The following is a 15,298-nucleotide window of genomic DNA, read 5'->3' on the forward strand; positions in this document are numbered from 1 at the left end:
GGGAGGGGACACCAACAAATATGGGCGGCAGTCCGTTTTTTGGGATTCTAAAAATTCAGATCGATTGGGGGCCATGTAACCCCGTGCCCCTATGACGTTACGCCACTGCAATCATACCTCATAAGTGACTATTTTAACCATAAGGCCTATATATGCTTTTCATTGTATTTTGGCGGCCATTTTGAAAAGCGTTCCCAACTGTGACATGTTGGTACCATTCTTTATATTAATACCTTGACATAGTTATACATTACTTTCATCAATACAAATCCGAAATCTAGTCACTTTTATCTTTTATGCGACCTTTTTAAACATATAGTAGCTTTACATTGGATTTTGGCAGCCATTTTGAATAAAGCGCCCTCACAGGAAGTTCTCATGATACATGGTTTTTATTTTTACCTCATAAATTCTTGTTGCTCATGAAAAACTGGTCCAGAAAAACTATGTGAGAATGTTTCCTTTCATGTGTGGTAACATTTTTAACCTGGTCTAACTCTTATTTTATGGAAAAATACCTATCTTTATGGCAACACTGTTTGTCTATATTAAAATTACCAAAACTTTTTTTTATTTATTTGGGTAGAGTACTATCTAGTCCAGCCACACTGAAAAATATAACATATAAAAAACACCACTTTGGGGGTTACAGCTCATTGAATATTGCTATATTTCAGAAAGTCAAAAATTACGAAAAACACCCCTATGTGAAACAATGGAATATCCCAAGTAGGACATACTGTTTGTTAAAACAACTGTATTTTTAGAAAGCTTAGATGTTGCCAATTATGTCGTGGAACTCTCAAGGTTTACCTCTTTTTTTCCTTTATATGGTGAATCCTGAAACTTGTTATTTTTTTAGCCTTGTAAAAGTGCCGAAATAGTCTAAAACCGGTGTTTTGGCCGTTGCTATGGTAACGAAGGTGCAGTGATGAAATAATTTTGATTTTTGTAGACTTTGACCAAAGTTGCATCCTGATATAAAGTAAGAAGAAATTCCATTTTTTGAAGTCTGCCAACTATTTTTGATTTTCTTTGATTGGTACGCAATACTACTCTTAAATGTCTGTAAGCTGTATCTTAATTGGTTACTCAAATGAATATATCATATAATAAACTAATCACAAATGCTGTAAGAAATGCAATAACATAGAACGACTTCTCCAGCAGCACAAATGTATGGTGCTTTCTTGGATCACTCATTTTTTTACAAAGAAGGTAGGGGTCAAGAAATCAAAAGATGTCTGGCCATGGCAAGACCATTCTGCTATTGCTATTTTGATTGGTTACTCAGACGATTATATCATGTTATTAACCAATCAGGGGCACTGTAAGAACACCTTACCTGTAATATATTCTTGCCTACACCAGGACTCATCTTCTCATCAATCATGAGGATAACAATACCTCTGTCATCCAGACCACGCCTACCAGCACGTCCACTCATCTGAATATACTCACCAGAGGTAATCTGTTGCATCAACAAAGATGAAAAAAATAAAAGATGAGCAAAATTTACAAATTTCCCAAAACAGCTTTTACTATTTTGCTTTACATAAGGTGGTTAACAAACCCTTTTCTGCTTTATATACAAACTACAGTAGCACAGGCTACAACACTAACACTTACACTACTGAATTTAGCCCCAATTTGTGGTATAAGAGTTTCCCAATTCAAATCACTGCTATTAAGAGGACTTGTCCAGGAAAATAGACTTATTTTTCAAATGTGTGGCAAAACGCAAAATGACCAATTTTCTTCATATTGTGTCAATCAATGATACTTTAGGGTGATGTATCAAAAATAACATTTATAGTGACACCAGCTTCTTGTTGCCATGGAAACGGCTAATTGTTCTTTTCCCCTTAAATTGAGTGATTTTGGCAAAATTATGTGTAAAATTTTCTGTCAATTTGATATCATTCTGGAAAAAAGTTAGAGCGGGTTCATTAAAGTTGGTGAGGGTAGAATTTAGGTCAAGGTCTTGTCTGTGTTTCAGGACCTAAATGGGAACTGAGGGCCTTTTGATTTGGGAGATACCACTTTTTCTAAGAGGGGTGTTTTTTATTATTCTGAAAAGTACATAAAACCTGTATGGTTGAAACGGTTGTAAGTATCATGCCAACGCTTCTAATTCATCAAACTTTTGTTTCCTGTAAGATTAAAGTATGCTTTAAGAATTTATAGAAAAAATGGTTTGGGGAAATCATCTGTATGCTCATAGTATTTCTAGAAATTTCCCTATTTTTACAATCTCTTATTTGTCTATTTTGCCTTCATTTGTAATATTAGCATTGGGAAAATTAAAATTATTGGATATTGTAAGCCTAATGTATTGCAAATATAAATACGAGATTACAGAAATATCAAAATGCTGAAAATACAGTGTTTCTATAGTATTTTGGTTTTAATCATTCATTTTTAGTTCAAGAAAAATTAGTTCAGGGATAATCTTACTAGTAGAGAACAATTTTGCATAACAAAGTATTTTGGTAGCATTTGACAATTTATAAAATATTAATGAATAACAATTTCTCCAAAAAAGCAGTGTTTCTATTTTAAAAAATTGGAAAATTGCATTTTAAGTGTTTTATATTATTATTATTATTATTATTATTATTATTGTTATTGTTGTTGTTGTTGTTGTTGTTGTTGTTGTTGTTGTTGTTCTTGTTCTTGTTGTTAGTGTTATTATTATTATTATTATTATTATTATTATTATTATTATTATTAATTCATTAAATGAATTCGGGAGAAAAAAATCATTTTAATTTACCAAAAGAAATAATGTAATCCCCTAATTTTTGATACCATTATATTTGGTACCAATGTATAGCTATGGGTCTCCTCTACCCAGTAATACCAAAATAAGTACAAATATTGCTATGATGTCATAATGTGAGGGTAGGAAAAATTGATTTTGGGCTAGAAATTCTGCACAAATTTCATTTTCAGTGAATATGCTCCTCATTATAAAAGGAAAAGACACACTATTCGCGAAATGAAAATCATTGATTTTACTGTACAAACCAATGGGTGCCTCACCAATCCCCTCTATAGTCATCTTTGATGATCGATTCTACCCGGTTCTACCGGGTAAGAACATTTTATCACTAAAATGAGCGCAAAGGATGGATCTACTACTAGCTTAGGTCGTTTGGGCGCAGGCACATGTGTTTTTTATGACGGATAAAAATGTTAGGAGAGGGGTTGTTTTTCGTAGTTCTAGCTATAGGGTTAAAGCGGTTTTTAGTCGATAAACGGTCACAAACTAAAGGTAGATAATTGGTATTTAATGCAAATCTAAATAGATGGTCAAAATATTGAAAATGTGCACATTTTCAGAATTCACCATATAAATTTAATAGGGCTAATGTCACAGAGCACTCAAACCTTGAGTGTTTTACTCAAAACATTTTATATTTCAAGAACATCATACTAACAAAAGTTTTATGAACATTCGGTAGCCTACCCTTGAAGGGAGCACACCATTAAATCAATTTGTGTAACCCTAATGAGTTCCGGTAAAATACAAAAACTTTTTGAGGTATTTGGGCTGCCCTTTAGACAAATAATCAGAGAGAGTAGCAAATTATATCTCAAATAAAGTGTAAAGCCTATGCATGAATTTGAGTCGCCAAAAAAGTCGCATTTTTATAATTATCGAGAAAATAGGTCCGCGAAATAGTCTTGAGAGCATATCAAAAACAGTGAGGGCACTGTTTAGTGCCTCGTACCTGGAAAACGAGGTGGAACTTCAGGCTACCCATACATTGAATCATATGTTAAACTTTCATCGATTTGCAATCGACTGGTTGTCATAAAATATCTCAAAAGGTGCCCAAAAGGCCTCAAAACCAGCAAAGAAGATCGGAATTTTTACACATATTTCAAGGGGGGATTAAGCCTATGAGAAACTGATATAGAACTTTTAACTGTAGATATTGTAAATACAATCCAAATATTATTATAATAATGTCAATTTTAGTTGTATGCAGCTATTCATGACAAGTCAATATCAAAGTACGGTTTATTATTAGTTCATCATGAACACCATCAGTGTTGCAAGCATGCGTTTAACTTTTTACAGATGTAGTAAATTTTTGGCCAAAATGGCAACACTTACATGCGGAATGGCAACTCTGCTATTTAAAAAAAAATATAAATACATTATACAAAGTACACTAAACTATTGTACACGATAATAGTTCAATTTTATACAAGTATTATATGCGAGAATCAGATTTATGATGCACCTAAATCCATTTACAAAATTGAAAGTATGCAACATTTTCTGGCAACACCCGTTTACCACATGATTTTCCCCAAACTTATTTCTTCCTTTTTCAATGTAACAATGTCCCATCAAGTCAACCCTAAAATGACAAATCAAATGAAGCGTTACCATACGGGGTATGAAGCCCAGAAGTTAGGTCTAAATGGGAATATTCGAAATTATCAAAAACACCCCTATTTAAAATAATTGGTATAGCCCAATTCTGAACCCATTCTAATTTGTTATGCAATATATTTGCTACTAAGCCTTCCATCTATATTGGAAAAATTATAAGAACATATTGAGAAATTTTATGTGTGAGGTACAGTTACTCTAATAAAAGGGTATTTTACTGCTCGAAAGTGTGACAATTGGTTAAATTGGCTAATAATGGAAAAATGTCCGTTACTATGGCAACAAGATATAAATTGTCAAAATAAAACCACCAGTGTTTATATGAGACAAAGGCCTCTTACCACTCAACTTATAAGGAAAATCTATTTTTGGCCGTTGCCACCGAAAAGTCGAATTTCCTGGACAAGTCCTCTTAATAGCTCATTTGCTCCCAACATTTTGCAAGTACATGTCTTACAAACAAACTTACAATCACATACTACTACAGACAAGCCTGTGCTGTACGATGTGAATTCGCACATTTTCATATATGCGATAGAGCGTTGGGTGTCTTCGTGTTTTTATCGCGTAAGAGTGAATTACTGTAAAAATATGAGGTATCTGCATCACCTGTCGCTCTACATGAGCTAATGAGTCAAGATGGAAAAGAGCACTGATGTTATTATCTATAGGCCTTCAGTTCAATACCCACCCTCTATCCTCTTCTCATCCATCATTAGCTCAGTTAGTAGAGCATCAGTCCTGTGATCCGAAGGTCCCAGGTTTAAATCCTGGATGGTTAGTGAATTTTTTTCACTGGCTGTCATTTATGTATGCAGATACTTGTGTTAAAAACCGTTCTCATTTAATTTTTACTTTATTTCTCCAAACAGTAATCATGTTATCTTTTTTTCTTAAAATTTTTTTACAACATACCCATCTGAAGTCTTTGCCATCAAACTTCCTAGCATTTGTGAATACCACTGTCCTGGCCGGCATATTGAGCCCCATAGCAAATGTCTCTGTAGCAAAGAGTGCCTTCAATAAGCCTTCTGAGAACAAGATCTCTATTGTCTCCTTCAAGATTGGTAGTAGACCTGAGTGATGGATGCCAATACCACGCTTGAGGAGAGGAAGAACATCTTCCACCTGTAAAGTGAAACATGTCATACAAAAATGCAATCGTTATTGGGACCCTGATGCTATACAAGGGATATACTTTTGCATTAACCTAAATCCATAGTGACCGTGACGGATGTTAAGCTCTCAAAATAATTGCGCAAGATATAGTGACGCATAACTTTGGCAATCTATTACATATGTGAGATGTACGATTTTACTAAATTTTAACATTTTGAAAATATCTTTCAAGGATCTACTTTTAATAGACATATGAATTGCTGAACATTAATGGCAAATTTATAATACATGCCCAATACAATTTATATACTCAACATTTTGTGATAAACGTCCGTCACTATGTAATGCACTCTGGTTTTGACATCCGTCACTATGTAATGCACCCGACAAAATGACAGTTTTCTGTAGTTTTTGGTCATCAATATCAACTGAAAGGTAATTAGGAAGCATGGAACGTACCTGGTGATATCAGCATCACTTCTGCTGCACAAAAAATTGTTCTTTGCTCAAAAAGTTCAAAATTTACTAAGAAATGAAGGGATTTGTTACAAAATAACTTTCATTGCAATATCTTCATAATAAGATTGTGAAGTGCATGGCATGAGCAAAAATTATTAAACATGCTACAAAGCACATGAAAAGCTAGCATAAATTGCTGCTTATGCGAACAAGCGCAAATGCCCACCCATAACTACACTACAAGATACCTATAGGGGGCCGCCTGCACATGTACACTATCGCTAAGGTACTTGGCTGGTACTGTGCAGTACTAGGGGAGTACCAGTGTAGTACCAGTGCAGTACCACTGCTGGTTGGTCCTGTGCAGTAGCAGCATTGGAACTGTAGAGACACTCTGCATGTACCAGTCAGGTACCATGGTGATGGTGTACCTGTGCAGGTGGCCCCAATAGGAATCTTGTAATGTACACTCACATACCTGTGGTAACTGCTTGTCTTCATCACACAGACAATCTATAGCGTTATTAAACACCTCTGCCACTAGATTCTTTTCTTCATTAGTGTTAAAGTCTAGCTTTGACAGATTCATGGCGTAGGCCTCGCATTCCTTCTTACTGAAGCTGAAGATGATGACTGGTTGAAAGTTGCGCTCCATGATCATTTTGACGATCTTGAAAATGTTGGACTGACCTGAAAATGGAGCATATTTAAAATTTGTGTCACAAATGAAAATAGCTCTATCTGCAATAGCTGCTCTATAGACATTTGACAATTCATGCATTCTATATTGTACATATCTAAAATATGACACCTGGCAGCTAGTGCAGATAGTGCTTATTTATGAAGACTATGTCATGTGCCTGAGCACAATGAGCGTGCCCGATAGGGCTTTTGTCAACAATATGAACCAATTGTCGACAAAACACTTGTCATTAAAATTGTTAGAGATAAGCTTAACATCACCATTAATATTTCCCATGAAATAACTGCATCAGTTTTCTATTTTCATTCGCAAGTGGTGCAGATTATCTTTCCATTACTTTCACAATATTCCGTTGCTGTGTATGAGCTACCATTACGCTTAATTTGTAAAAGGAATTCTGCATTAAAAATATATATACCGTGCTTACTCTAATCAGGGTGTGAGTCAGCACATAATTTTCTTAGTCACTAACCAAGAAAGTCGCCCCTATGAGGGCGCTAGTTTATACCCTACCTTTTGTTCCTCCTCTTCTTCCTTTCTGGTCTCCTTTGGCTGCATCGCCTGCATCTCTTAACACTGACATGGCAGCGTTGAAATTATCCTGACGGAAGTCACTCTGTCCAGGGAAATAATAAGAATAGGAAAGTGTGTTAATTTCATTCAAACAATACATTCTAGATCTGAGAGTAGATACAGGCTGTATCAAAATGATTGGTACCCATCAATGTTGATGTTTATTGAAAAGCCTGCCTCTTAACAGGGGCAAAGGGGAGGGAATAATTTTGCCATTTGCATCATTTGGGATTAAATTGTGTTTTAAAAAAGAATAAATAGGAGGGGAAAAGGAATTTTCAAGTGGAAATCAAAACCAAAAAAATCTGAACTCTTACACCCCTGTTAAATAATACAGTGCCTAGAGGTGTTTGAGAGTCTGAGTCTGTTCCCTTTGAACCATTAGTCCTTAAATGCAATGGTTCAGTGTTCAGACTGAACAATCTAGGAAAGAGTTTGATGTTTGTAGGGAAGACATAATATAACTTTGTTACTCTAAAGTAACAGTTTACATCTGTTTACCCGAAAGACCTTAAAAATACACAGTATGTGCATAGCAGTTTCATCTGTCGCACTTCATGAAACGATCGGCCCTCATTATTGGGTGATGCTGAGACTAGTCTGTAGTAGTATGTGATTGTATGGCTTTCAAATGAAATAACCTACTGTGAGTGCAGTCTTTATAGTATCCTTACATTTTCATCAACTACCAGGTGAAGTCCATCGCCACCGGCTGGAAATATGTAATGTTGCAAGGGGACTGGTCTGTAGTCTGTGTATACAACATGGCAGGGCTGCAAAAGAAACACATCAAAAACCTATTACCATATTCATTCATACCATAACTAACCCAAACGATAACAGACCATATAAAACCATATTGCACAAAGCAACTGTAAGTCCAAGCATCCCACTTGATTTGATTGCATAATCATCTGAGTCAATAGTCAGTCCAAGTCAACCCTCATAGGTTGCTATCCCTGGTCTTGTCGACAGCACTTGAGGGGTCAGCTTCTTAAACAAATGACAAGCATCTTTTCTCTTCACCTTCATTCTATCTTCCTTCTTTCTTTCCTTTCCCCAAAAATAGAAAGGGAATTAGGGTTAAGTGCCTAAGTAGGTCAATTTGGTGGGTGCTTATTTTTTTCCTTCCATCATGAACCTTCACTACACCATTAGGGCTTGTCATTAGGGTGCTACCAAATGATAGGAATATTTCATTATCATTTTCATGGAAAATGGTATGAAGAAATACAATATAGAGGTCAAAATTGCTACACAACTCGTTTCTTGACATGAAAATGTATGAATCTTTTTAAGATAGATCCATTATTAGGCATATGTAGTGGAGAGTTTTTGTATCCTGAATGACCATAACTTTACATGGAAGTAATAAGCTTAAGGGTAGACGAGGTGTTGTTGGTCGAAGCAACCAAAAAAAATCGATTTTCATTCTCTAGATCAATAAATTATTGACAAATAACACCTTGATGTTTTGCAAAAGTTCATTCTACAAATTATATAATTTGAAAACTTGCTTAATTTATTGTTGTTAATGAGTTATGTACATTTTACAAAAGTGTTGTTGTTTCAGCCCTCTTTACAACATAACTCAAGAACCACAGGACCTACAAAATTATTTCTGTTATATTTGAATTCTTCTACACGCTCGCAAGGAAATGAGCAATGCAATTTTTGCCAAAGCTCATTACCATTCGCAAGATGTTGTGAACTACCAAATCGCAACACTTTAAAATAGTGTATTACCTTAATGAAATTAATTAGTGAAAATTATAGTGAATTTGTTATAGTTTCATTATAGTTTTGTCACGCAAGTCCAAGGTCCATTTACACAAATCATTGTAAATTCCATATTTTTTATTTATTTTATCCCATGAAGTCAAGAACTTACAAAGGCAACTAGGCACCTGTCACAAGTCTTAGGCCAATTCACACAAGTTATTGTGAATTCCATATTGGTTTGATGTAGTCTTGTCACAAGTCTTACCTGTTTGTGTAGATGACATATCCATTCAGCAAACTGTTTAGCATTAGGAATAGTAGCTGATAGGAACACATAATGTACATTATCTGGTAGCAGGATGATGGTCTCTTCCCAGACCACACCTCGACCTGGAACAAGACACACAAACATTGTAAAATGTAACAAGGTTTGGGTGCAAGCCAATGAAATGGTGGTGCAGCGGTACGGACTCTGAATTGCAATCGGTGGGTTGCGGGTTCGAGCCCTGGTGGTGCCATCATGTTGTGCACTTGGGCAAGGTGCTTTACCTTACTTGCCTCTATATATTGTCCATTGAGCACCGCCCAAAGGTATGAGCATGCCTTGGGCATTGTATGGCAGCTGACATATTCTAACGACAGCTGAATAAATGTTAAGTGCTGTATAAATACCTTTTTAATTTTTAATTTTAAGCCAAAAATTATCACGTCAATATCCCAAACATTTGTCAAATAAAGTACATGTTTTACAACGTTTAAGAATTAACTGAATAAGGGCCTTGCAACCTCATTATAATATGGAGAAATAATTTGCCTGAAAACCAACCTCCTGCATGCATGTCTTTTTTAAGAATTATTCTTGTTTCATGTGATGTGGTATAATGTCCCAGGCATAATGTAGCAAATTGTCACAGACTGTAGACCGTGCAGTGCCCACAATTGAATGCTTAAATGGACACTGAAAGATATGGCAATCTAAAACTCCACTATTCCCCACACAGGTCAGTCTTTTTTGCTTGTTTAGAATATTTACCTGTGTATAATATTTTCATATTACCCTTTTTGATGAGAGTGTATTTTAAGTGTGCATCGCATATTTTCTGCGTCTAAAGGCACTCGTCTCCGATTGGCTGCTGAGGCGATCTGCTGTTATTGAGTGGAAATTTATGAATGAACTTTGCGCCATATGCGTTTTTAGTTCCGACTTTGCAAAATCACAGTAGTATACGCTCGTCAAATGTTTACAGCAAAATATTATAGTAACTAGTCCCTACAATTAATAAACTAAACACTGCATTGCCATGTCAAGAGGGATAAATCGTAATTCTTTATGCTTGTGTATAAAAAATTCCATGCAAATCCAAAAGGGATGCAAACTGACATAATCTTTCAGTTGCTTTCACATTTCAGAAAAAGCAAATAAATTTAATGTTTTTAGTATTTTTTTTAGATTTATCAACTATTTTTACTAACTTACATTTGTCTCGCATGTAGTGAATCTCATCAAATACGACCCAGGCTACCTCTCGCATGATCTCAGATCCCCGATACAGCATACTACGTAAAATCTGAAAGTAAAAAGATGCAAAATCAATAACTTGACTTGATTTTTTATCATGTTAAACAATTTGTTGCTCAGCACAAGTAAAATGAGGCACATTGAGGGAAACATTAAAATTTGAGATGGTCATAATTATTATTGCAATGATTAATGGCTATTTTGATGCCAAAATCAACATCATGCGACATTCCTATTAAAAATGAATTTTTGATTGAAAATTATTTGTTCTGATCACACTGAATACACATTATCAAGTACGGGGCATTTAAAGTTCCTTAATTGTCAAGTAATAAATGGAAAGATCCCATCACATCATATTCTCTTTGACACTAATTCTTGTACTTGTTCGTATGTGTTGCTAGACCTAAAATTGTGGAACAAAACTTATCATCTAAGAAAAAATGAAAGACTTCAGGATGCGCGTAGGACTGCATTTGGTGGGAAATAGTTCAACTTTATTTTCTCTATAGCTTTTAAAGTGACACAAACAAGCATACGAAATATACATTTTTAGAAATGAAATCATAAAGGAATTCATCTGTATGCTAGAAAATTGGGGAAAAATACAAAACATGATTTTTCAACCCAAAATTTTAGTTGACCATAACTAGCTAATTTCCAAATAATACATATTAAATATTATCCAAAACAAAAAGTCTGAAGCTAAAAATTGCTAAGAGATATAAAATTATTTCGATTGGTTACTCGGATGATTATATCATGTAATTAAACCAATCAGTGACTATGTAAGAAATATAGTATGCCCATTGGGTAAAATTACCTCTGTTGTCATAACCAAGCAACTAGCAGACGGGTTGATGGTCACATCTCCTGTCATCAGACCAACATCTTGGAATTCCTCATATAATTGTCTGTATTTCTGGTTGCTGAGGGCTTTGATTGGTGTGTAGTGTAGATGACTCGTTGTTTGTCTCAGAATGACATGGCAATGGCATATCTATACAAAAAGATAATAATGCATATCATGGAATGCAAGATAGGCCTATCTGCAAGAGCTGTCAGTTGTCATATGTGTACAATATAGAATGCATAAATGGGCGACCGTTGAAGATTTTCCCTGCCTATGTCTATAGGGCAGCTATTGCAGATAGGCCTTTCTTGCACCATATATCAAATTAATTAAATAGTGATATAATTGGATTAAAACTTCTCACCATACAACATGAATGATAGCCAGAGAAAAATAATTACACTTTTTACCCCTCCAGGATTTGACCCTGGGACCTTTGGCTTGCCAGTCCAGTGCTCTACCACCTGAGCTAATGGAATAGTGGAAAATATGAGGTAACAATATGGCATGAAACAATATCATAACTATGTCGCACACCAAATTACTCAAATTTATATTTTGCAGGGACGTGCCACCAAAAGTCTGGAAATGGACACATCTTTACACCAATTTCCTGCCGAAAATAGAACTACAGTCCAACCTCTCTTATCCGGCCATGATGGGACCAAGCATGGGCCGGATAAGTGAAAAATCAGGATAGGTGAATTACATGTAATTCTGCATTGAATGTCTCAAGTGCTAACATTGAGACAGCAAAAGGTTACTCAAAATGGGGTAATAACACTGAAATATGGTATTTGAGTTATATACATGTATGCCACATAGTTATGTCCTTCTAAATGCTTCAGTGCATGAAATCAAGTTCTCAAAACATGAAAAACATGTTTTTCTATGAAGATCACATATCCGGATAACAGAGATCCATATAAAAGAGGTCTGGATAAAAGAGGTTGGACTGTAATTTCTTTATAACCAAAAACTTGTAATAACCTGTATCACTTACTCGGCACATACAGTTTTGCCAGCAGATGTGTGGGCAGACACCAAAACAGACTGGTTATTTTCTAAACACTTGAGGGCCTCCTTCTGGAAAGGATCCAAGATAAATGGGTATTCCTGAAAATCAAAGAGAAATAAATGCAACATTAGAGCGGTCACATCAATAGACTAACAAAATAATTCAGAGTAACATTTTGAATTATCTGAGACTATCTGAGAGGTATTTTCTCAGATACATTGGCAGAGTCATAATAATTGATGGCAATGGTCAAGCCTAGAAATCTGTGGCAGTGCTGGCAAATCCATTTGGATTCTCGCAAGAGAATTTTGTGAAAATCTTTGATTCGCGCAAATCTACATCCCGCTCCCGCTGCACAATGATTGAAAAAGATACTGCCCTAATACAGTGTGATTTGGGCATCCAAGATGGCGACTCTGGCGAGCAAAAGATTGGCACGCAACCGATGGCTGTTTTTGCTTTTAAAATGCCCTCTCAAATCAGTATTATTGTACAAATTATTAATGATAATTAAGTAAATTATACCATAATTCACTATTTTGGGGGTTCAGTTGCTTAAAAATGAAGTATAAATAGTCAGTCAAACCGAGTCAAACTGGGTTCATATTTTTTTCTTTCTGTAAACTGCCAATGCACTACGCGAATCCATATGGATTCGCCCGGTTGATGTTTTACGAGAATCTGAGCCTGATGGTCCAATGAAATAATTCAAGACAAAGCATTATTTCTGAATAATTGATGAAGTTTCACCGTGCTGATGTTTGCAATTGGAAAATGACATAAAATCATGAAGAGCAAGATGCCAAGTTGTCAACATGCCTGAAGCATAAACAAATGTAAGGTTTTATTCATTGCATCATACCAGCAAATTATGATCAGCTTCATGATCAACAACTTTAGAGTCCTCCCAATTGATAGAGGATTTGTAGAAGCCACATGATCGGTGATGGCAGATTTGTGAATGTCTGTGACTCAAAGAAGTCATTTGGATCCGCAGAAAAGGACATGACACTCTAAACAAGGAGACGGGCATACGCACTCAACAATATCTTTAACCAACTCATCACGCCCTCTATGGTGGTTAACTATGTTGCCTACAAAAAGGAAACAGTCAGATGTGATGTGAAGTGTAGTGGTGAAATGTCACTAAAATGTGAGTTAAACATCTATTTTTTTCTTTGGAATTGTTCATGAACAAGTTCCAACATTCCATTTAATGAATTGTTCAAAGATGAAAGAAGTTAGTGGTGATAGACTGACATACCTTGGCCGGTTTGTTTCCTGTGGGCTGTAATGGTTGATACTCATTCTCCTGTGGGATAGCTACCTCATGTACACAACCTTCTATACATTCTACATCAACGGTCTTCACCTGGGGTAAGATGTCTGATAAACTGCAACAAAGAAATAAGATGATCAATGTTAACAAAAATCAGGGTAGAAAACATGGGGAGCTATATAGCAAAGCTAATACCCTATAGATAGTTTTCAGGGCTACAATTAACAATTCACAGTATCATGGTATTATGCATCCCAAAGAAACAAAATTGTGGTGTCATGCATCCCAAAGAAAATAATTTGAGAGTCGCGGAAAAAAATCAAGATGGTGAAAATTATCTTACGATCTTACCATTTTACTGAAAATTTTCTAGGAACACCATCACTCTTAAAATATAGGACTGTCAAAAATACACAAATACTGGAGCTAAAAATGCAACAGTGCCTTGGCCAAGTCAGCATGCTAATTTTTTGCCCATGAAAAAGCATCACTGCATCAAACCCAGGAGCTTCCAGGGGTGCTGCCCTTTGGACCCCAGGGACCCACCACCCCACCTGTTAAGGCTTGTGCTCTGCCCTCACAGAAAATATTCCAAATAGAAGTTCCCAGAAAGGAAATTATTTTCTGCTGCCCTGATTGCCACTAGAGTATGATAGTGTGTGTACATACCATGATCACATTTTTTCAAAACACTCTCAAAATAAATTCATTGTTTCCAGCAAAAACCGCCCCTAAAACAAGACATATTTATACTAACTTTTATCCCCTAAGCATGTTTTGGTCATAGAAATATATCTTTTTTTTCAAAATTTATGAAAAAAAAATAACCTAAATTAGTTAATCAAGTTTCAGCAAGAATCCACAGATTGATTTGATCCAACCGCAATCATATTTTGCGTATTTCAAACTATATACAACTTGAACGCGCATGACCTTGGATACAATACTAACCATTGGATTCACTTCCGCATTACCCATGCACAGTCGCACACGCTGGCGTACATCACACAGAAAAAATTATCACGCTATGTCAGACCAAAACAGTTCTAACTCCAATCATATACTGACCTCTGAATATATTGAGTACAAAAACCATGGACGAAACAGATAGCAGACCATGTACAACCAGTCAAAGTTTCAGCATCACCCGATAATGAGGGCCAATTGTTCCATGAAATGCGAAGGGCAAAACAGCTATGCACTTACCACATATTTTTACGGTCTTCTTTCACGTAAACGTGAAGACATACAGAGCTCTTCCGCAACACTGGCATGATTGTTAGGCACGTCACGATCAAATGATCGGCCCTCATGAATATGCATACAAACTCACAGCATACAATGCATGGGGGCTTTGACTGGTTGTACACGGTCTGTTACTCTTTCGTCCATGACAAAAACTCATATCCCACAATCTGAGGTCAAATTTTTATCCTGTCCCCTATTGGTCATTTGCACCAAGTACCCCTTGGAATCACTGCATACCTGACTACCTCCCTGACTTACTTAGCTTCTTCCTCTGTGAGTGTTAACTTGTTCCTTTTGCTTGAGTAGCTGTAATCTTCTACATCCACTGATGAAGATGCTGCGCTTCTTTTTTCTCCTTTGGTATCGTCATTATCTCTGCAATTCAAAAAAGTGC

At 35.9% G+C, this 15,298-nt stretch overlaps 1 protein-coding gene across 1 annotated transcript in view; it reads right to left on the bottom strand.

Moving 5' to 3' along the window:
* Positions 1-13,661, bottom strand: part of LOC140145828 (exosome RNA helicase MTR4-like) — a 43,170-nt gene extending 29,509 nt beyond the window's left edge. The window contains exons 1-10 of the mRNA XM_072167508.1: positions 13,642-13,661; positions 12,363-12,475; positions 11,330-11,506; positions 10,465-10,555; positions 9,253-9,377; positions 7,940-8,038; positions 7,206-7,308; positions 6,468-6,679; positions 5,327-5,539; positions 1,346-1,471 (exon numbers count right to left, since the gene is read on the bottom strand). Coding sequence (XP_072023609.1) covers positions 1,346-1,471; positions 5,327-5,539; positions 6,468-6,679; positions 7,206-7,308; positions 7,940-8,038; positions 9,253-9,377; positions 10,465-10,555; positions 11,330-11,506; positions 12,363-12,371 — 1,155 coding nt within the window. The 5' untranslated portion in view covers positions 12,372-12,475; positions 13,642-13,661. The remainder of the gene's footprint in view (positions 1-1,345; positions 1,472-5,326; positions 5,540-6,467; positions 6,680-7,205; positions 7,309-7,939; positions 8,039-9,252; positions 9,378-10,464; positions 10,556-11,329; positions 11,507-12,362; positions 12,476-13,641) is intronic.
* Positions 13,662-15,298: the final 1,637 nt, after the last annotated feature.

This window comes from Amphiura filiformis, chromosome 2 (assembly GCF_039555335.1).
Source record: "Amphiura filiformis chromosome 2, Afil_fr2py, whole genome shotgun sequence".
NCBI classification, from domain to species: Eukaryota; Metazoa; Echinodermata; class Ophiuroidea; order Amphilepidida; family Amphiuridae; genus Amphiura; species Amphiura filiformis.